General features: G+C 40.8%; 3 protein-coding genes across 3 annotated transcripts; 2 read left to right on the forward strand and 1 right to left on the reverse strand.

The window, feature by feature from the left end:
• Positions 1-160: 160 nt before the first annotated feature.
• Positions 161-6,559, forward strand: rpf1 (ribosome production factor 1 homolog). The gene is made up of 9 exons (XM_067229651.1): positions 161-432; positions 554-610; positions 1,745-1,825; positions 1,926-2,021; positions 3,322-3,475; positions 3,687-3,769; positions 3,917-4,098; positions 4,284-4,410; positions 6,220-6,559. Exons 1-9 carry the CDS (start codon positions 187-189, stop codon positions 6,259-6,261), a joined length of 1,068 nt encoding a protein of 355 aa, XP_067085752.1. The 5' UTR covers positions 161-186; the 3' UTR covers positions 6,262-6,559.
• LOC136935946 (guanine nucleotide-binding protein G(I)/G(S)/G(O) subunit gamma-5) lies at positions 6,551-7,472 on the reverse strand. The gene is made up of 3 exons (XM_067229652.1): positions 7,281-7,472; positions 6,850-6,994; positions 6,551-6,774 (listed from the first exon to the last, which is right to left on the reverse strand). The coding sequence occupies exons 1-2, from the start codon at positions 7,359-7,361 to the stop codon at positions 6,869-6,871; spliced, it is 207 nt and encodes a 68-aa protein (XP_067085753.1). The 5' UTR covers positions 7,362-7,472; the 3' UTR covers positions 6,551-6,774; positions 6,850-6,868.
• A 458-nt stretch (positions 7,473-7,930) lies between these two features.
• On the forward strand, positions 7,931-14,702 carry spata1 (spermatogenesis associated 1). Its single transcript, XM_067229650.1, has 12 exons — positions 7,931-7,990; positions 8,244-8,350; positions 8,562-8,679; positions 8,846-8,899; positions 9,030-9,408; positions 9,544-9,694; positions 9,798-9,858; positions 10,196-10,310; positions 10,456-10,581; positions 10,833-11,008; positions 11,233-11,331; positions 14,144-14,702. Exons 1-12 carry the CDS (start codon positions 7,931-7,933, stop codon positions 14,231-14,233), a joined length of 1,536 nt encoding a protein of 511 aa, XP_067085751.1. The 3' UTR covers positions 14,234-14,702.
• Positions 14,703-15,888: the final 1,186 nt, after the last annotated feature.

A 15,888-nucleotide genomic window follows, 5' to 3' on the forward strand; every position in this document is an offset into this window, starting at 1 on the left:
TTCAATGCAACAACGACAACACATTCTAAAAACAAATCTATTGAAGTGTTTTTACAAATACATTTTTATTCCCCGCCACTAGGTGACGAAAGGGGAAAATACATTACGTTTTCAGATACAACATCCTGTGACACAGGAAGTAATGATGCCGTAAACGGTACACGTGAGTTGCGGAACACGGTTGACATGATGGACATTGTAGAAGATTCTAAAAAGCAGGATAAAACGAAGAAAAATACATTTAAGAAGCAAAATAAAATGATCTCGATTCCGCAGGAGGATGGTGACGATACCGGTGTTGCGAAAACCGAAGCAGAAAATGGTAATACTCCACAAGAAGCATATTTCCCACCCACCTTCAGTGTGTCTGAAATAAAAAATAAACAGAGAAGACACCTTATGTTCATGAAACTCAAGCAAGAGAAACGAAAGGTAATGCAAATGAAAACTGGTATGACTTGTGCCGACCTAAAATGTCTTACCCAGTTGTGTTACTGTAGCTTGCCAATATTATCGTACAACATTTTAATTTGTGAGTATATTGCATTTGCAGCAAAAGATGGTATTAAAGAAAAAGAAGAAAAAAGAAAGGGATGCCCTCGGAGATAAGGTAAAGTTACATGTTTGATTGGCTTATGATAATGATGGTAACTGAGTTATTCCACGAAAAGAGGACATTTCAGATTTTGAAAAGTTGATTCCCCATCAAATCAAATAAAGGACATGGTAGTTCCCAGGATGCTAGAATTTACTAATAAAGAATTGATTGATCAATTAATGTTGTGAATGTAATGTTAACCCTGTCACAGACACACAGGGGACTTTCAGAACGGTTAACAGTATATTGATTGACACAAATAAATTGAATTTGTATTTATATGAAACATATAATTCAACCGAAAGAAGACAATTTTGACTTTATAATAAAGGTGATCATTTAAGAATATGATTGGTTTTTCATAGTTCATAAGCTTAATTGAAGATGAAAGGTCATGATTGGGGACATGGCTGAATCTTCTTAGATGCAAACGTTTTTATTCTTAAAAAAAATTCCTTGATCACTGCCATTGTGTTATATTATAAAAAGACCCATATAATAATTAATGAACAGCATATGAGTTTAGCTTAATTGAAACCTTTTCAAAAGTCTGTTAAAAGGATATAAAATGACCACTTTACTTTGAATGACCAAACTTACCCCAAAGCTTTTGAGATTTAACCCTAGGTTTGATACTCTCAGAAAGCTAAACATCAATCATGGTTCAGATTCCTACAATTCTTTGCAAAATTATTAATTGGTTTTGTAAATTGGTTTGTAAATCCATAAATATTTTCTCCTAGTGATTAAAAACATTTTAAGGAATTCCTGATGTTCAGGTGACCTTTCAGGGTGCCGTTTCGTCATCCCAAGGAGGGTTTGTATATGATAATTGCCCATGTTCAGGTAACATTTTGAGAGTTTCAGGAAGCTCCAACATGTATATTAATTAACAATTCATGAGGTTGACCAAGTCTGAGTGTTCACTCAGACCTCTTAAACTTTCCCCTTAATTGCTTCTCCCTGCCATGTCAGTTTTCCGGCACATGTTGATACCTTTGATACGCTGCTTTAAAGTACCTATTGATCTAACTAATGTTTACTGATTGGACAACTGTTCAATACATATGCTGTGAAATCCATAGAGTTATTGTAAAACATCTGAGTAACAGTGCAACTGGGAAATATGTATGTCTCACATTGTAGGCTCCACCAAAAGAAGTCCCCAAGACAATAGAAAACCAGAGAGTATATGACGAAACAACAGTCGACCCAGAGGATGAAGAGGTAACATGCCTCTATGGAAAGTGTTATGTTTCCATATCACCTTAAGCTTTCATAGTTGATGTGATGTTGCTGCATTTAACTTACAAATTATATTTTGCAGGTGGCCTTTGACGAAGGAACGGATGAATTCTCTGCCTACTTTAACCGTCTGACCAACCCAAAAGTCCTAATCACCACTTCTGACAGACCTAGAGGGGTGAGTGGACAACTGCACCAATGTTAGTTGCTACTTTTGTTTTGGTCAAGATGGGACAAATGGACTGGCAGACCTGGGGTGGTGGTTCCCCTCTTTAAAAAGGGGGACCGGAGGGTGTGCTCCAACTTTAGGGGGATCACACTCCTCAGCCTCCCTGGGAAAGTCTATTCAGGGGTGCTGGAGAAGAGGGTCCGTCGGATTGTCGAACCTCGGATTCAGGAGGAGCAATGTGGTTTTCGTCCTGGCCGTGGAACTGTGGACCAGCTCTATACCCTCGGCAGGGGGTATAGGAGGGTGCATGGGAGTTCGCCCAACCAGTCTACACATGTTTTGTGAATTTGGAAAAGGCGTTCGACCGTGTCCCTCGGGGGCTCATGTGGGGGGTGCTCCGGGAGTACGGGGTACCGGACTCCCTGATTGGGGCTGTTCGGTCCCTGTACGACCGGTGCCAGAGTTTGGTCCGCATTGCCGGTAGTAAGTCGAACTTGTTCCCGGTGAGGGTTGGACTCCGCCAGGGCTGCCCTTTGTCACCGATTCTGTTCATAACTTATATGGACAGAATTTCTAGGCGCAGCCAGGGCGTTGAGGGAAGAACGAGATTGCGAATACAAGCGCCCGAAATGAGTTTTCTCCGCAGGGTGTCCAGGCTCTCCCTTAGAGATAGGGTGAGAAGCTCGGTCATCCGGGAGGGGCTCAGAGTAGAACCGCTGCTCCTCCGCGTTGAGAGGGGCCAGTTGAGGTGGCTCGGACATCTGATAAGGATGCCTACTGGACGCCTCCCTGGTGAGGTGTTCTGGGCACGTCCCACTGGGAAGAGGCCCCGGGGAAGACCCAGGACACGCTGGAGGGGCTATGTCTCTCGGCTGGCCTGGGAACGCCTCGGGGTCCCCCAGGAAGAGCTGGTGGAAGTGGCCGGGGAGAGGAAAGTCTGGTCCTCCCTGCTTAGGTTGCTGCCCCCGCGACCTGACCCCGGACAAATGGAAGATGATGGATGGATGGATGGGACAAATGGTGTACAGATTCTGTTACATGTGAAGTATTTACACTCAGAATAGACAGTGTTCCTGATTGATCAGGTTTGTGTTTGTTTATGTAATCTTATAATGTATATGGTCGACAAATTGACTGTTGAGTTGTGTGTTATTTTAATTCAGGAAGATTTATATTTTTTCATGTTAATAACATTTATAGTTATTACTGGTACACTGATTACTGGTGACACTTCTTGTGTCCTCTTGTCTTTGAGATTACAGTGAACGTTAAAGACCAGTGACTGTTTTGTTTTGTCTTTGTCACGCAGAGAACAGTGAGGTTCTGTGGACAGCTGGCCACAGTTATCCCAGATGCACATGTGTACTACAGAAGAGGTCTGGCTCTAAAGAAAGTAATTCCCCAATGTATAGCCAGGGGCTTCACATACCTCATGGTTATCAACGAAGATCGGAAAGTGCCCAGTATCTTTTGGTAGAGAAATTATTTGAGTGTTTTTCAATTTTAGAAATGTGTAGTTAGTTCAATTTGCAACAAGAATTTAGCAACATGTAAGGGATGTTACTTTTGAGGCTATCATTTGTACAGTGGTTTACACCCTCATACAGAATGCTTTTGCTCAGTCATGCTAAAATGCTTGACCACAGACAAGTGTCCTTCACCATAACATTTAAGATGGTATGGTGCTCTGTCACCTTCCTGATGGACCCACAGCACACTTCAAGGTCAGCAGTGTCCGACTGCGGAAGGAGATGAAGGTAAGTCATTTAAAAAGGAACACGTTTCTCATGTCCTTCGTCTGTGTGAATGAGTATAGGCTGTTGTGTGTGTGTGTGTCTCGATCCCAAATTCCTGCATGATAAGTTTCCACTAGTACACTAGTACACTGTGCCCTCATCTTGTAGAGACGGGGGAAGGACCCAACAGAGCACACCCCGGAAGTGATCCTGAACAACTTCACCACTCGGCTGGGCCACAGCATCGGACGCTTGTTCGCTGCCCTCTTCCCTCATGACCCCCAGTTTGTAGGACGGCAGGTGGCCACCTTTCACAACCAGAGAGATTTCATATTTTTCAGATTTCACAGGTGAATATTCAGTTTAATCTAAAACTACAGATTGGGGAAATGCAAAATCTGTAATACATTTCACAATTGTAAATTCCTGCCAACATGTCATCATGGTATCTCAATGTTGCAATTATCATGAAAACATTTTCCAGTTTTTAGTTTTCCAGGCATTGTAACATGTCAAAAGTCTAATTCTCTTATAGGTACATCTTTAAGAATGAGAAAAGGGTCGGCATTCAAGAGCTGGGACCCCGCTTCACTTTGAAACTTCGGTCTTTACAAAAAGGCACCTTTGACTCCAAGTTTGGGGAGTACGAATGGGTTCTCAAGGTGAGTCTCAGTCTTGGTTGTCACTAATGGCAAAGCAATGGTCACTAAAGAGGGTACAATTTGTGGGAAAATTGTAGGGTGTGCTTGCTTGCATCGGTTGCACAGGGATCCGTTTTTTTATGACATTTTTACTGATATTTCTGTATATTTTATTTAACAAATGCATAGGGCCTACTTATAATTTATAAAGATTACACAGATTTAAAAGCATCTTTTTTTGCTGCTCATTTACAACTCAAAATACGAGTGAAGTGTAGAATGAAATATGATGTCTTCTCATTTCCCCTGCAAGAGGCAGCCTCATAGCTGAATCAAAACGAATAAATTTGGCAGACCAGTGTAAAAATTTACCTAATCACTATGACTTAAACGTCCGTTTAAGTTTTCCCATCTTGTGATATTTTCAGGCATTTAGCCTACTCGTATTGCATTCATTCATTAATAAAGAACCCCCTTTGAAGATTATTCTACGACGTTACCGGCAGTAGAAGATGGAATCGCGATTCAAACAGTACCATTTGCTAACTGAAAATATGCCCCCAAAAACGTAAATAAGCTTGACATTTATTTAGTGGAAAATCGCTCATTCATAAAAAGCTCACTGGTAGCGATAATTGTCAGTAACAACGCAAAATGCGATATAGCCCTGTGTGGAGAAGCTGCCCCGGTAAATTCTACTACTACATTACAGTACTAGAGTCTAGACTACTGCTGTGTTCGTCTTGGTAGCGATTGCGTTGGTTGAATTCGATGTAACGTTCCGTTGTACGGTTTAGGCTGAAATTAATTATTTTCATGGACAGATTGACAAAGTTTAGTCTGTGGCAATGAAGTTCAGGTTAGTAGTCAGATAGAAAGACTTGATTTAAGTAAGGGGAGTGCCGAACATGTTCTGTAGCCGTTTGACTTCCTAAACAGCTGTGTAGATGTTTTTGTAGTGTGTCTCGCGTAGGCTACAGCGTTGCAGTGAGCAACACTGGTTTGAAACCACAGATAATGATAATTTCACCAACAAATCGTTTACTTGTAATATAATGTCATAACAAATCCTACAACGAAAATGTATTTAACAATTGAAAACAGATTCATCATAGACCACTGTAGTATGTGTTGCCCGGGCAACAGAGGCTAATGTCATGCTAATGCTTCAGTGAAATAGTAGACTACCGTTTCCGAAAGTAGATGTGGGCCTACTTCCTTAATAATATCAGCTAATATTGTACATTACATTTCACAATTGTGTTTCACATCACAAAGTAAAACGAGTAAATAGTTATCACCCTGGCCTCTTTGCTTGTGGCGTTTCTGCAGCTGCCTTGCAGTAAAGCTACAGTTAGCCTAGCTATCCCCCAAGTTAATAGATGCGAAACGAATGTTCTGCTACAGGTAGTCACGCGTGTTTTCGTGACGTTAGTGACGTAAGTAACGTCAGTGACTGTGGCTAGCAAATTAGCCACCGTTAGCTTCACTTTTCGCCACAAAAACTTGAGCCTAAACCAGGCAACGGAACGTAAATAAAAATACAAGCAACTCAATCGCTACCAAGATGAAACTTTTGACACCTAGGTTGTCTATGTAGGCCAAATATTGACGAAGATTTAGGGGGACAAAAATAAATAATATATGTGAGAGAACAGAGGTTGCGCCCTTGCCGAAGGCAAAGCACACCCAATGATACAATGACACTGTATAATTAAAATGATCAATTGTATTTGGTCATTCTTTGTTGTATGGAGCAATTAGCTTTATTGACCACTTTCCAGTGACTTAACTGGCCCTCAACTTAATACATTCCTACTTGTTTTTCAGCGACATGAAATGGACGCCTGCAGGAGGAGATTCAACCTTTGAGTTTCTTGATATTTCAACATCTTAACATTGCATGTCTATGCACAGTAACAAACCGGTATGTGACTCCAAACTGGTTTAAATTGGACTTAACATTTGGCCACTTATTGCCCGGTTGTAGCTAACGGGTCTTTGTTAATTTGTAGGCCCCATTAAATCAAGAAATTAATTGTTTGAACAATTTTCAAAATCTATGCTTGCCTGTATCACATGGACAATGTCAAAGCATTTGGCTTTACATGTAACAGTTATGTGGATGATTGTTTTATAATAAATGTGTAGCCTACACAGGTTTCAGAAATGTTAGCAATTTATTGTTAAAAAACACATAAAAAACGAAATGACTAAGGCACGTATTCGGCTATAGATTACTTTACAGAATGTTTGTAATTTTAAAAAGCACCTTAATATATCATTGATGGTTAAAAACTACTGTTAGCTGGCGGTTTCCATTTTATATCCATAGATGCCTCCTTTGCAGTGTATTGATCTGTTGCGAAAATCTCAATTTAAAACCTAAAACAGAAGAACATTATTATTTACCTGGCAAAATTATTTGATGAGCTTTATACTAAAAGAAAGGTGACTTACTTGAACTCCTGCCAGTTAGCTACAAGAATGAGCATACTTTCTGTGTCCTGAAAGGGTTGGTGCTTGATGACACCCCGGTAAGTAGAGGGTCATGGTTGGCATTCTGAAGGCAAAACCGTTGCAAATCAGCGGCTGCCTGGGACACCTATGGCAAAAGTAACTTGTAAAATGAGTAATTTTATTATTCTTTGTAGCTAGCTGTATTTGCTCATTCTACACAATACATTGAATTTTTAGGTCAATTTGAACAGTCTATACATGATCTGACATTAGCTGTGAAATCTAAAGGTTACATAATTTGCATTCGAGGCAGGTTAAATTAACGACATCAGTTACAATGTTGTTAGACTTCACGCTATGTGGGCATCGTTCTTTTATCGCCAAATGTTCTCGAACGGTATCTCTCCACGCCCTTGTTGTTGTAAACGTACCTTAACTCTGTTAATACTGGCTTCAAAACGCAACTGTTGAACCACTTTTTTCATGGCCATAGTGTTGGATGAACCCGACATGATGTACTTATGCGATCAAGACAAATGCTTGCAATGTTAAATCCTTCGGTGTAGAACTTCGAGTGAGGTACCAGAGCCTGTCTAACCCTATTAAACATTCTCTCGAGCTACTGTTTCCAACATCCGGTTGGTTGTATCCACACCTAGCAGGAACTATTGCGCCATCTGGTGGGTTTTTGGAGACCATGCGAGGCAAGCCTAATGCGAAGAATTAACTGCACTGCCCAGTTTTTAGTTAGTGAAAAAATACATAGAACAACAAAGGTGAGTTGGTCAATACAAAAAATGGCATCTTGAAGTTACTAATATTTCGTAACAGTAAGTGTCCCGCATCAGCACCAGAGCAACCACAGTTTGTTTTAACATAAAAAACGATTCTGATTGGCTCCGTTTGATTACACAAGATTGTTACTTAGCAGTGTAACCTACACCCCACCCATTCCCAGGACAAGCACAGTATCCTCACCAGTCTTCGCAGAGGAGCAATATTTCCTCTGTCCACATCAAATTTTTACGGGGGATATGGTCTGGAATGGATTACGCCATTCTTGTAATAAAATTGATAAAATATGGAATACTCATGCGAGTCTGTCAGTTATTCTGCGGAGAGACGACCAACAAGTGGCAAGGTAAAACTTGCACGTGTTCATGCTACACTTCATACCACTGTTAATGTTATACAATATATTTTATGTATCAGAATAAGAAATACACGAAATTAGATGTCTAGTAATGGTATGTAAGCTGACACAAGCTACTTTCAGATCTTTACGTGTTTTGTCATCTCACTGTTTCGTTGTCAATTACTTTTAGTTTGTTGCAGTGTCATGGTGTTTTGGGTTGTGTAAACATGTTTGAGTGACAAACATTTTGGTATGTTAGTTCGTAGAACTCCATGTGCTGTATGTACCTGATGAACAATGGAATTCCAAACTCAATACAGTGCCCGTTGAGGCCATAGAGAACTTCATATCTGCTGGATTTATCAGGTAAAATGATGGTTCTTTGTTAAATGCATGGTTGTAGAAATTTGACAATTACAACAAAGAGTGGTGGGAGCCTTAAGTTGTTAGACGTGAATGCTTTGACTCAATGGCTGCGTGGGAATCTTTATCACAATACAGTATATTGATCTTCAAAAGAAATGCATTGTTAAGAATTTCCCAAACAATGATTTGTTATTTTACTATATCCATCTAGGTTGTATCCTGATATAAGCCTTACAACTGTAAGAGAAGAGCTTGTTAATCTCTTGGGCCCAGAGAAGAGTATTGACAAGTTCTCCTTCCTGAAATGTGTGGGTCGGAGTTTGGCATTGGTGCGTATCCAAGCATTGGTTGGGGCAATGTTTGCTTATTGGCTGTAATTCATTCAAGTCAACAAAAGCCTATATGAAAGGATTTGGACTGAAAAAAGCATACACATATGTATTCTTTGTTTGTAAAATAATAACAATGTCTTGCTTCTCTTTTCTCCTTTTACAGGTCAAAGCCAAACAAGAGAGATATCTAAAAGTTAAATCATTTGCTCCTCCTTATGTATGTCTTTATCTTTAGTATATTCCAAGTCTTTTTGTAATTGTTGGGTATTCTATGATATATTGAAACACACTGTAGTATTATATTATTTAATGTTAATTCATGTGTTGTAATTACTCTCACCTACTAGGCTCCTCAGCCAGAGCTATTTCTGTTGCCCATGGAGAATGACGGCAGTGTTTGCTCGCAGTCCCTCACCACAGACACCCACAGCTATTTCACAGACCCCCAGACTCCTTCCACAGACCCACCCAAGAAGCACAGCGTTCCAACCCGGACAACAAAAGAGCCTGTTAAATTACCCCAGATACCCCAGAGTTCCCGGCAGCAGCCTCCTCCTCCCCCCAGCCCTGATGAAGAAGAGGAGGAAGACAGTTACAGTTTCACAGACTCAAATGAGGAAGAGCCCCCCTCCTCTTCCCAGAAGCCTGGGTGGCCTGAGAATGAGCCCTCCCTAAGAAAGACTCAGACACGAGGGACATATTTCAAGCCTAATACAGAGGCTAAAGGTGAAGATTAAGGCCATCCAAAACTCAGTTGGTTTAATGTTTCTATATCTTTCCATACAAAAGAAGGGTCAAGTCTATCATACTTTTCTTATGTGATGAAAGTAACAGTTCTAAAAATGACATTGTAATTAACAGAACCTGCCCCAGTCCAGGTCACTGAGGCTGATGCTAAAGCTGAAAACACCAGCAAGAGGAGGCAGAGAGGTCGGAGAAACCAAGCTAGAGATTCAGGTGTCCCTGAGTCTTTGGAAGGCCGTGATTCTGACTTCTCTCTCACCCAAGACAGGTAATACAATAGAATAAGGGAAGAAACTTGACAGAAGCTGTAAATGAACATCTCCTAAATTGGATGAGTGCAAGTGGCCAATTTATTTGCTATTCACTTGCAGGTTTCGAAAATCCCAAAATATCCAGACACTGAAGTACATGAGGAATCAACCGAAAAGTGTGGTAGGAACTGTTTGCTTGACAAAATCCAGGAAACATATTTATTGATTTAGACATTCCATGTTGGGTTGTTCAGACAACTTGTCGTTTTATTAGAAGTTCCTCAAATAGGAGGTCCAGTGCAACTGCAAGTTACAGCTTTCTTGTAAATAGTTTTGTTATCTTTGTTACTACCCCAAATGCCACAGTAAGTGGGTAGGTGTGCTGAAAGGACAAGGGTGTTTTTTGTTGTTGTTTTTTTTACCACATGTCTAAAAGGTTTGAAAAGGGTGGCATGGCAACAAACTGCTGTGTTGCAATATTAAGGTTTCTCTTTGAATATATTCAATGTTTTGGCCAGCTCCTTGAACATCCAGCCCTGTTGTCTGCACCTGCTCAATACACCTCTCCGCCCTTGCCGCCTACACTGGCTATGGACATTCAGAAAACTTCTTCCCATGTCTTTCCAACAAGTAGTAAGCTGGTATTTCTGATGCATCTGAAACATTTAGAGTTACAAGTGTACAATGTTATCCATATTCCATGTTCTTTTTGTCTATCAATGTATGTGTTTCGAATATTTACAAGTAAGAGTAGCAAGTGACATGATTTGCTTTTCAGGGGATGAGCTGATTGAGGAAATCAAGTTGGTGAAAGATGAAAGAAAGCAGCTTGAACGGACAAGACAAGAGTTGCTAAGAAAAGGAAAAGATTTATTGGCACAGAACAGGCACCGAAGAAATCAAGGTGATGCTGCTTTGAAAACATGTTTTTAATGTAACGTCTGATACAATCATACATAACATACAACATAACCATTGGTGTTTATAGATTACATTTTTTTTTTAGTTTGTAACCTTTTTCTGGAGTTTCAATTTTTTGCCATCATTCCTATATTTCACATTTTCAAAAAAGTCCCAAACTTGTTACTAGTAGACAAACAGTAGGTGTATTGTGTTGTCTGTTTGCCTTTACATTCTGTCTCATTCTGTGTCCAGCACGTGACACTTGGAAGAAGAGGTATTTTGAAACCAAAAAAGCCACAGCACCTTTGGAGGAAACTCTGAGAAATATTCGTCAGGAACTGGAGACATTCTACAACAAGCTGCTCCACCAGCTACAGGCAAGAGACTGGAGAGGCAAAGCCAGGCACCAGGGCCGATCGTCAACCAAAGTGAGTTACACTAACACCGCTTTCTTAACATTTTAGTGTGCGATTGTATACCTGTTGCCTATTTGAAAGGAAAAGTGTGCCAAATGAAATATGGCAAATATTAAATATGACGTGATAAGCCATTAACTTACAGGAGTGGGGGCTCTAGTCATTTGAAAATGTATGTTAGCTTGAAGGTATTGTTGATTTACACACAGAACTAATATCTTATTATTTAATTTCAGAACGAGATCATCATTCAGATCATGACAGAGAGCCATGAGATTGACAACCTGAAAAGGAAAGTGGATGATGCCAAGATGAAGCTTGTCACCGAGATAAAGGTATACAGTTAGGTCCATAAGTATTTGGACATTGACACAATTTTCAGCATTTTGGCTCTGTATACCACCACAATGGATTTGAAATGAAACAATCAAGATGTGCTTCAAGTGCTGACTTTCAGCTTTAATTTCAGGGTATTTACATCCAAATCAGGTGAACGGTGTAGGAATTACAACACATTTTATATTTACATTTACATTTATTCATTTAGCAGACGCTTTTATCCAATGCGACTTCCAAGAGAGAGCTTTACAAAGTGCATAGGTCACTGATCATAACAACAAGATAGCCAAAAAAAACATTGCGAGTAGCCAAAACATGAAGCACACATTGTGAACAACCAAAGTAAGTGCCAAAGGGAAGAACCATAAGAGCATGTAGTTAAACAAGTCACAACCAAACAACATGAACAGCTATAAGTGCAAGTGTACCTGTGGGAAAAAGCAAGCAACAGTAATAAAACAATATATCACAGCGAGAACCAAAACATTTAAATCAGTTACCACTAACCACAAGAGCAACAAGTCTCTAAGCAAGAGTCATTGTGATCCTTGAGGAAACTAACATCGGGTCAAGCGAACCGTTCCTAAGTACCGTTGTACTCCCGGAACAAGTGCGTCTTGAGCCTTTTCTTGAAGGTGGAGAGACAGTCAGTGTCTCTGATGGAGGTGGGGAGTTGATTCCACCACAGGGGGGCCAGACAGGAGAAGAGCTTGTGTTGGGACCGGGCGGTCTTGAGCGGTGGGACCACCAGGCGGTTGTCTGAAGAAGACCGTAGGTGGCGGGTGGGGGTGTAAGGCTGCAGGAGAGACTTGATGTAGACGGGTGCAGTCCCGTTCACTGCTCGGAAGGTCAATACCAGGGTCTTGAATCTGATACGGGCCATGATAGGTAGCCAGTGGAGAGAGATGAGGAGCGGGGTAACATGGGAGCGTCTGGGTAGATTGTAGACTAGGCGGGCCGCCGCGTTCTGAATCCTCTGAAGAGGGCGGGTTGCACATGCTGGGAGACCAGCGAGCAGAGAGTTGCAATAGTCCAACTTGGAGAGGACGAGTGCTTGGACTAGCAGCTGGGTGGAGTGCTCAGACAGGTATCTCCTGATCTTCCGGATGTTGTAGAGTTATATGTGGCCCTCCCCTTTTTAAGGGACCAAAAATAATTGGACAAACTAACATAATCATAAATCTAATTGTCACTTTTAATACTTGGTTGCAAATCCTTTGCAGTCAATGACAGCCTGAAGTCTGGAACCCATAGACATCACCAGACACTGGGTTTCGTCCCTGGTGATGATCTGCCAGGCCTCTACTGCAACAGTCTTCAGTTCCTGCTTGTTCTTGGGGCATTTTCCCTTCAGTTTTGTCTTTAGCAAGTGAAATGCATGCTCAATTGGATTTAGGTCAGGTGATTGACTTGGCCATTGCAGAATATTCCACTTCTTTGCCTTAAAAAACTCTTTGGTTGCTTTCGCAGTATGCTTCGGGTCATTGTCTATCTGCACTGTGAAGCGCTGTCCTATGAGTTCTGAAGCATTTGGCTGAATCTGAGCAGATAATATTGCCCGAAACACTTCAGAATTCATCCTACTGCTTTTGTCAGCAGTCACATCATCGATAAATACAAGGGAACCAGTTCCATTGGCAGCCATACATGCCCACGCCATAACACTACCTCCACCATGCTTCACTGATGAGGTGGTATGCTTTGGATCATGAGCAGTTCCTTCCCTTCTCCATACTCTTCTCTTCCCATCATTCTGGTACAAGTTGATCTTGGTCTCATCTGTCCATAGGATGTTGTTCCAGAACTGTACAGGCTCTTTTAGATGTTTTTTGGCAAACTCTAATCTGGTCTTCCTGTTTTTGAGACTCACCAATGGTTTACATCTTGTGGTGAACCCTCTGTATTTACTCTGGTGAAGTCTTCTCTTAATTGTTGACTTTGACACAGATACGCCTACCTCCTGGAGAGTGTTCTTGATCTGGCCAACTGTTGTGAAGGGGTTTTTCTTCACCAGGGAAAGAATTCTTCTGTCATCCACCACAGTTGTTTTCCGTGGTCTTCCGGGTCTTTTGGTGTTGCTGAGCTCACCAGTGTGTTCTTTCTTTTTAAGAATGTACCAAACAGTTGATTTGGCCACACCTAATGTTTTTGCTATCTCTCTGATAGGCTGAAAAATCAAAACAAACCTAACGATGCCTTGCTTCACTGATGGTGACAGCTCTTTGGACTTCATATTGAGAGTTGACAGCAACAGATTCCAAACACAAAGACCATACTTGAAATGAACTCTAGACCTTTTATCTGCTCCTTGTCAATGAAATAACAAACTCCCACTTTTGGTCCCTTAAAAAGGGGGGGGGGGCACATATAAAATGTATTGTAATTCCTACACCGTTCACCTGATTAGGATGTAAATACCCTGAAATTAAAGCTGAAAGTCTGCACTTAAAGCACATCTTGATTGTTTCATTTCAAATCCATTGTGGTGGTATACAGAGCCAGAATGATCAAAATTGTGTCAATGTCCAAATACTTATGGACCTAACTGTAGTAACTAATCATTTTAGTAACACTATCCGTTTGTACCCCACAGAAGTCTACAAGTACATTAGCTGTGCAACACAATATTCAGTGTTCTTCTTCAGAAACACTTTACAACGCAAAAGAAAACATCTTATGAAGTGCTTAAGTGACACATTGACCTGGACCTCAATTATTGTCTTTGTGAGGGCCATACATTTAGACAGCCATACATTCTAAAGTTCAAACACATTTGTTGATGCCCTTCCCTGTTTGTGATCTTCCTAGTTAAGGAAGCAGGCTGCTACGGAACTACGGGCCCTGAGAGCTGAGCTGGCTCAGAAGAAGACTCAGACATCTCACTCTGGACCCAGATAGGACCAAGCAAACCCAGAGCACCCCAGCCTGACCCCTTTCCTGCAACCCTTAACGGTTTTAGGCTTCCATGCTTCTCAAACAGGTGGATAGCAGCAAGCAAAACAGGCCCAAAGACAACTCACAGACCCATTTGCAGTGAACCTTACCCATAGTTTATATACCAGCAGTTGGCTACCACTACTTTTTTGTAACGTTTTTGTAGTCTTCCATCTCACATCTTGAAAGTTTTCCAAGTTTTGTACACATTTATTCCCCAACTCATTTTTTGAGCATTTTATTAAAGCATATCCTTGCATTGATTCCTGGAGAATCCTCAAAACATCATTCTATATACTGTATTTATATAATTTATTGATAACACAATGGTTTCATGGCAATTTTCTCAGTGATTATCAAAAACCTTTTTGTTAGAACTGAAATATCATATAAAGAAATGTATGTACTATCCTGGTTCAGTCAATTCCCTGCTCTTCTTGAGAATGTTTTACAATTGCAATAAACAGCAATGATACAACTTGAGTGCAAGTGCGGCTCCAACTTCCAAAAGACACACAACCCTTTCTCCTTTTGTCTTCTTTACCAAGGAATGTATAGATTTGGCCACACCTAATGTTTTTGCTATCTCTCTGATAGGCTGAAAAATCAAAACAAACCTAACAATGCCTTGCTTCACTGATGGTGACAGCTCTTTGGACTTCATATTGAGAGTTGACAGCAACAGATTCCAAACACAAAGACCATACTTGAAATGAACTCTAGACCTTTTATCTGCTCCTTGTCAATGAAATAACAAACTCCCACTTTTGGTCCCTTAAAAAGGGGGGGGGGCACATATAAAATGTATTGTAATTCCTACACCGTTCACCTGATTAGGATGTAAATACCCTGAAATTAAAGCTGAAAGTCTGCACTTAAAGCACATCTTGATTGTTTCATTTCAAATCCATTGTGGTGGTATACAGAGCCAAAATGATCAAAATTGTGTCAATGTCCAAATACTTATGGACCTAACTGTAGTAACTAATCATTTTAGTAACACTATCCGTTTGTACCCCACAGAAGTCTACAAGTACATTAGCTGTGCAACACAATATTCAGTGTTCTTCTTCAGAAACACTTTACAACGCAAAAGAAAACATCTTATGAAGTGCTTAAGTGACACATTGACCTGGACCTCAATTATTGTCTTTGTGAGGGCCATACATTTAGACAGCCATACATTCTAAAGTTCAAACACATTTGTTGATGCCCTTCCCTGTTTGTGATCTTCCTAGTTAAGGAAGCAGGCTGCTACGGAACTACGGGCCCTGAGAGCTGAGCTGGCTCAGAAGAAGACTCAGACATCTCACTCTGGACCCAGATAGGACCAAGCAAACCCAGAGCACCCCAGCCTGACCCCTTTCCTGCAACCCTTAACGGTTTTAGGCTTCCATGCTTCTCAAACAGGTGGATAGCAGCAAGCAAAACAGGCCCAAAGACAACTCACAGACCCATTTGCAGTGAACCTTACCCATAGTTTATATACCAGCAGTTGGCTACCACTACTTTTTTGTAACGTTTTTGTAGTCTTCCATCTCACATCTTGAAAGTTTTCCAAGTTTTGTACACATTTATTCCCCAACTCATTTTTTGAGCATTTTATTAAAGCATATCCT

Source organism: Osmerus mordax, chromosome 26, assembly GCF_038355195.1.
Source record: "Osmerus mordax isolate fOsmMor3 chromosome 26, fOsmMor3.pri, whole genome shotgun sequence".
Lineage (NCBI taxonomy): Eukaryota > Metazoa > Chordata > Actinopteri > Osmeriformes > Osmeridae > Osmerus > Osmerus mordax.

Bases quoted from the DNA above. Each gene is read 5' to 3' on its own strand.
- rpf1 (XM_067229651.1), top strand. From the start codon at position 187: ATGATGGACATTGTAGAAGATTCTAAAAAGCAGGATAAAACGAAGAAA. The intron at 433-553 runs GTAATGCAAATG...TTGCATTTGCAG, and splicing joins TCAAGCAAGAGAAACGAAAG to CAAAAGATGGTATTAAAGAA. The intron at 2,022-3,321 runs GTGAGTGGACAA...TTTGTCACGCAG, and splicing joins CTTCTGACAGACCTAGAGGG to AGAACAGTGAGGTTCTGTGG.
- LOC136935946 (XM_067229652.1), bottom strand. From the start codon at position 7,361: ATGTCGGGTTCATCCAACACTATGGCCATGAAAAAAGTGGTTCAACAG. The intron at 6,995-7,280 runs GTACGTTTACAA...CTTTTGCCATAG, and splicing joins CCAGTATTAACAGAGTTAAG to GTGTCCCAGGCAGCCGCTGA.
- spata1 (XM_067229650.1), top strand. From the start codon at position 7,931: ATGGAATACTCATGCGAGTCTGTCAGTTATTCTGCGGAGAGACGACCA. The intron at 9,695-9,797 runs GTAATACAATAG...ATTCACTTGCAG, and splicing joins TTCTCTCTCACCCAAGACAG to GTTTCGAAAATCCCAAAATA. The intron at 10,311-10,455 runs GTAAGCTGGTAT...TTTGCTTTTCAG, and splicing joins CCATGTCTTTCCAACAAGTA to GGGATGAGCTGATTGAGGAA.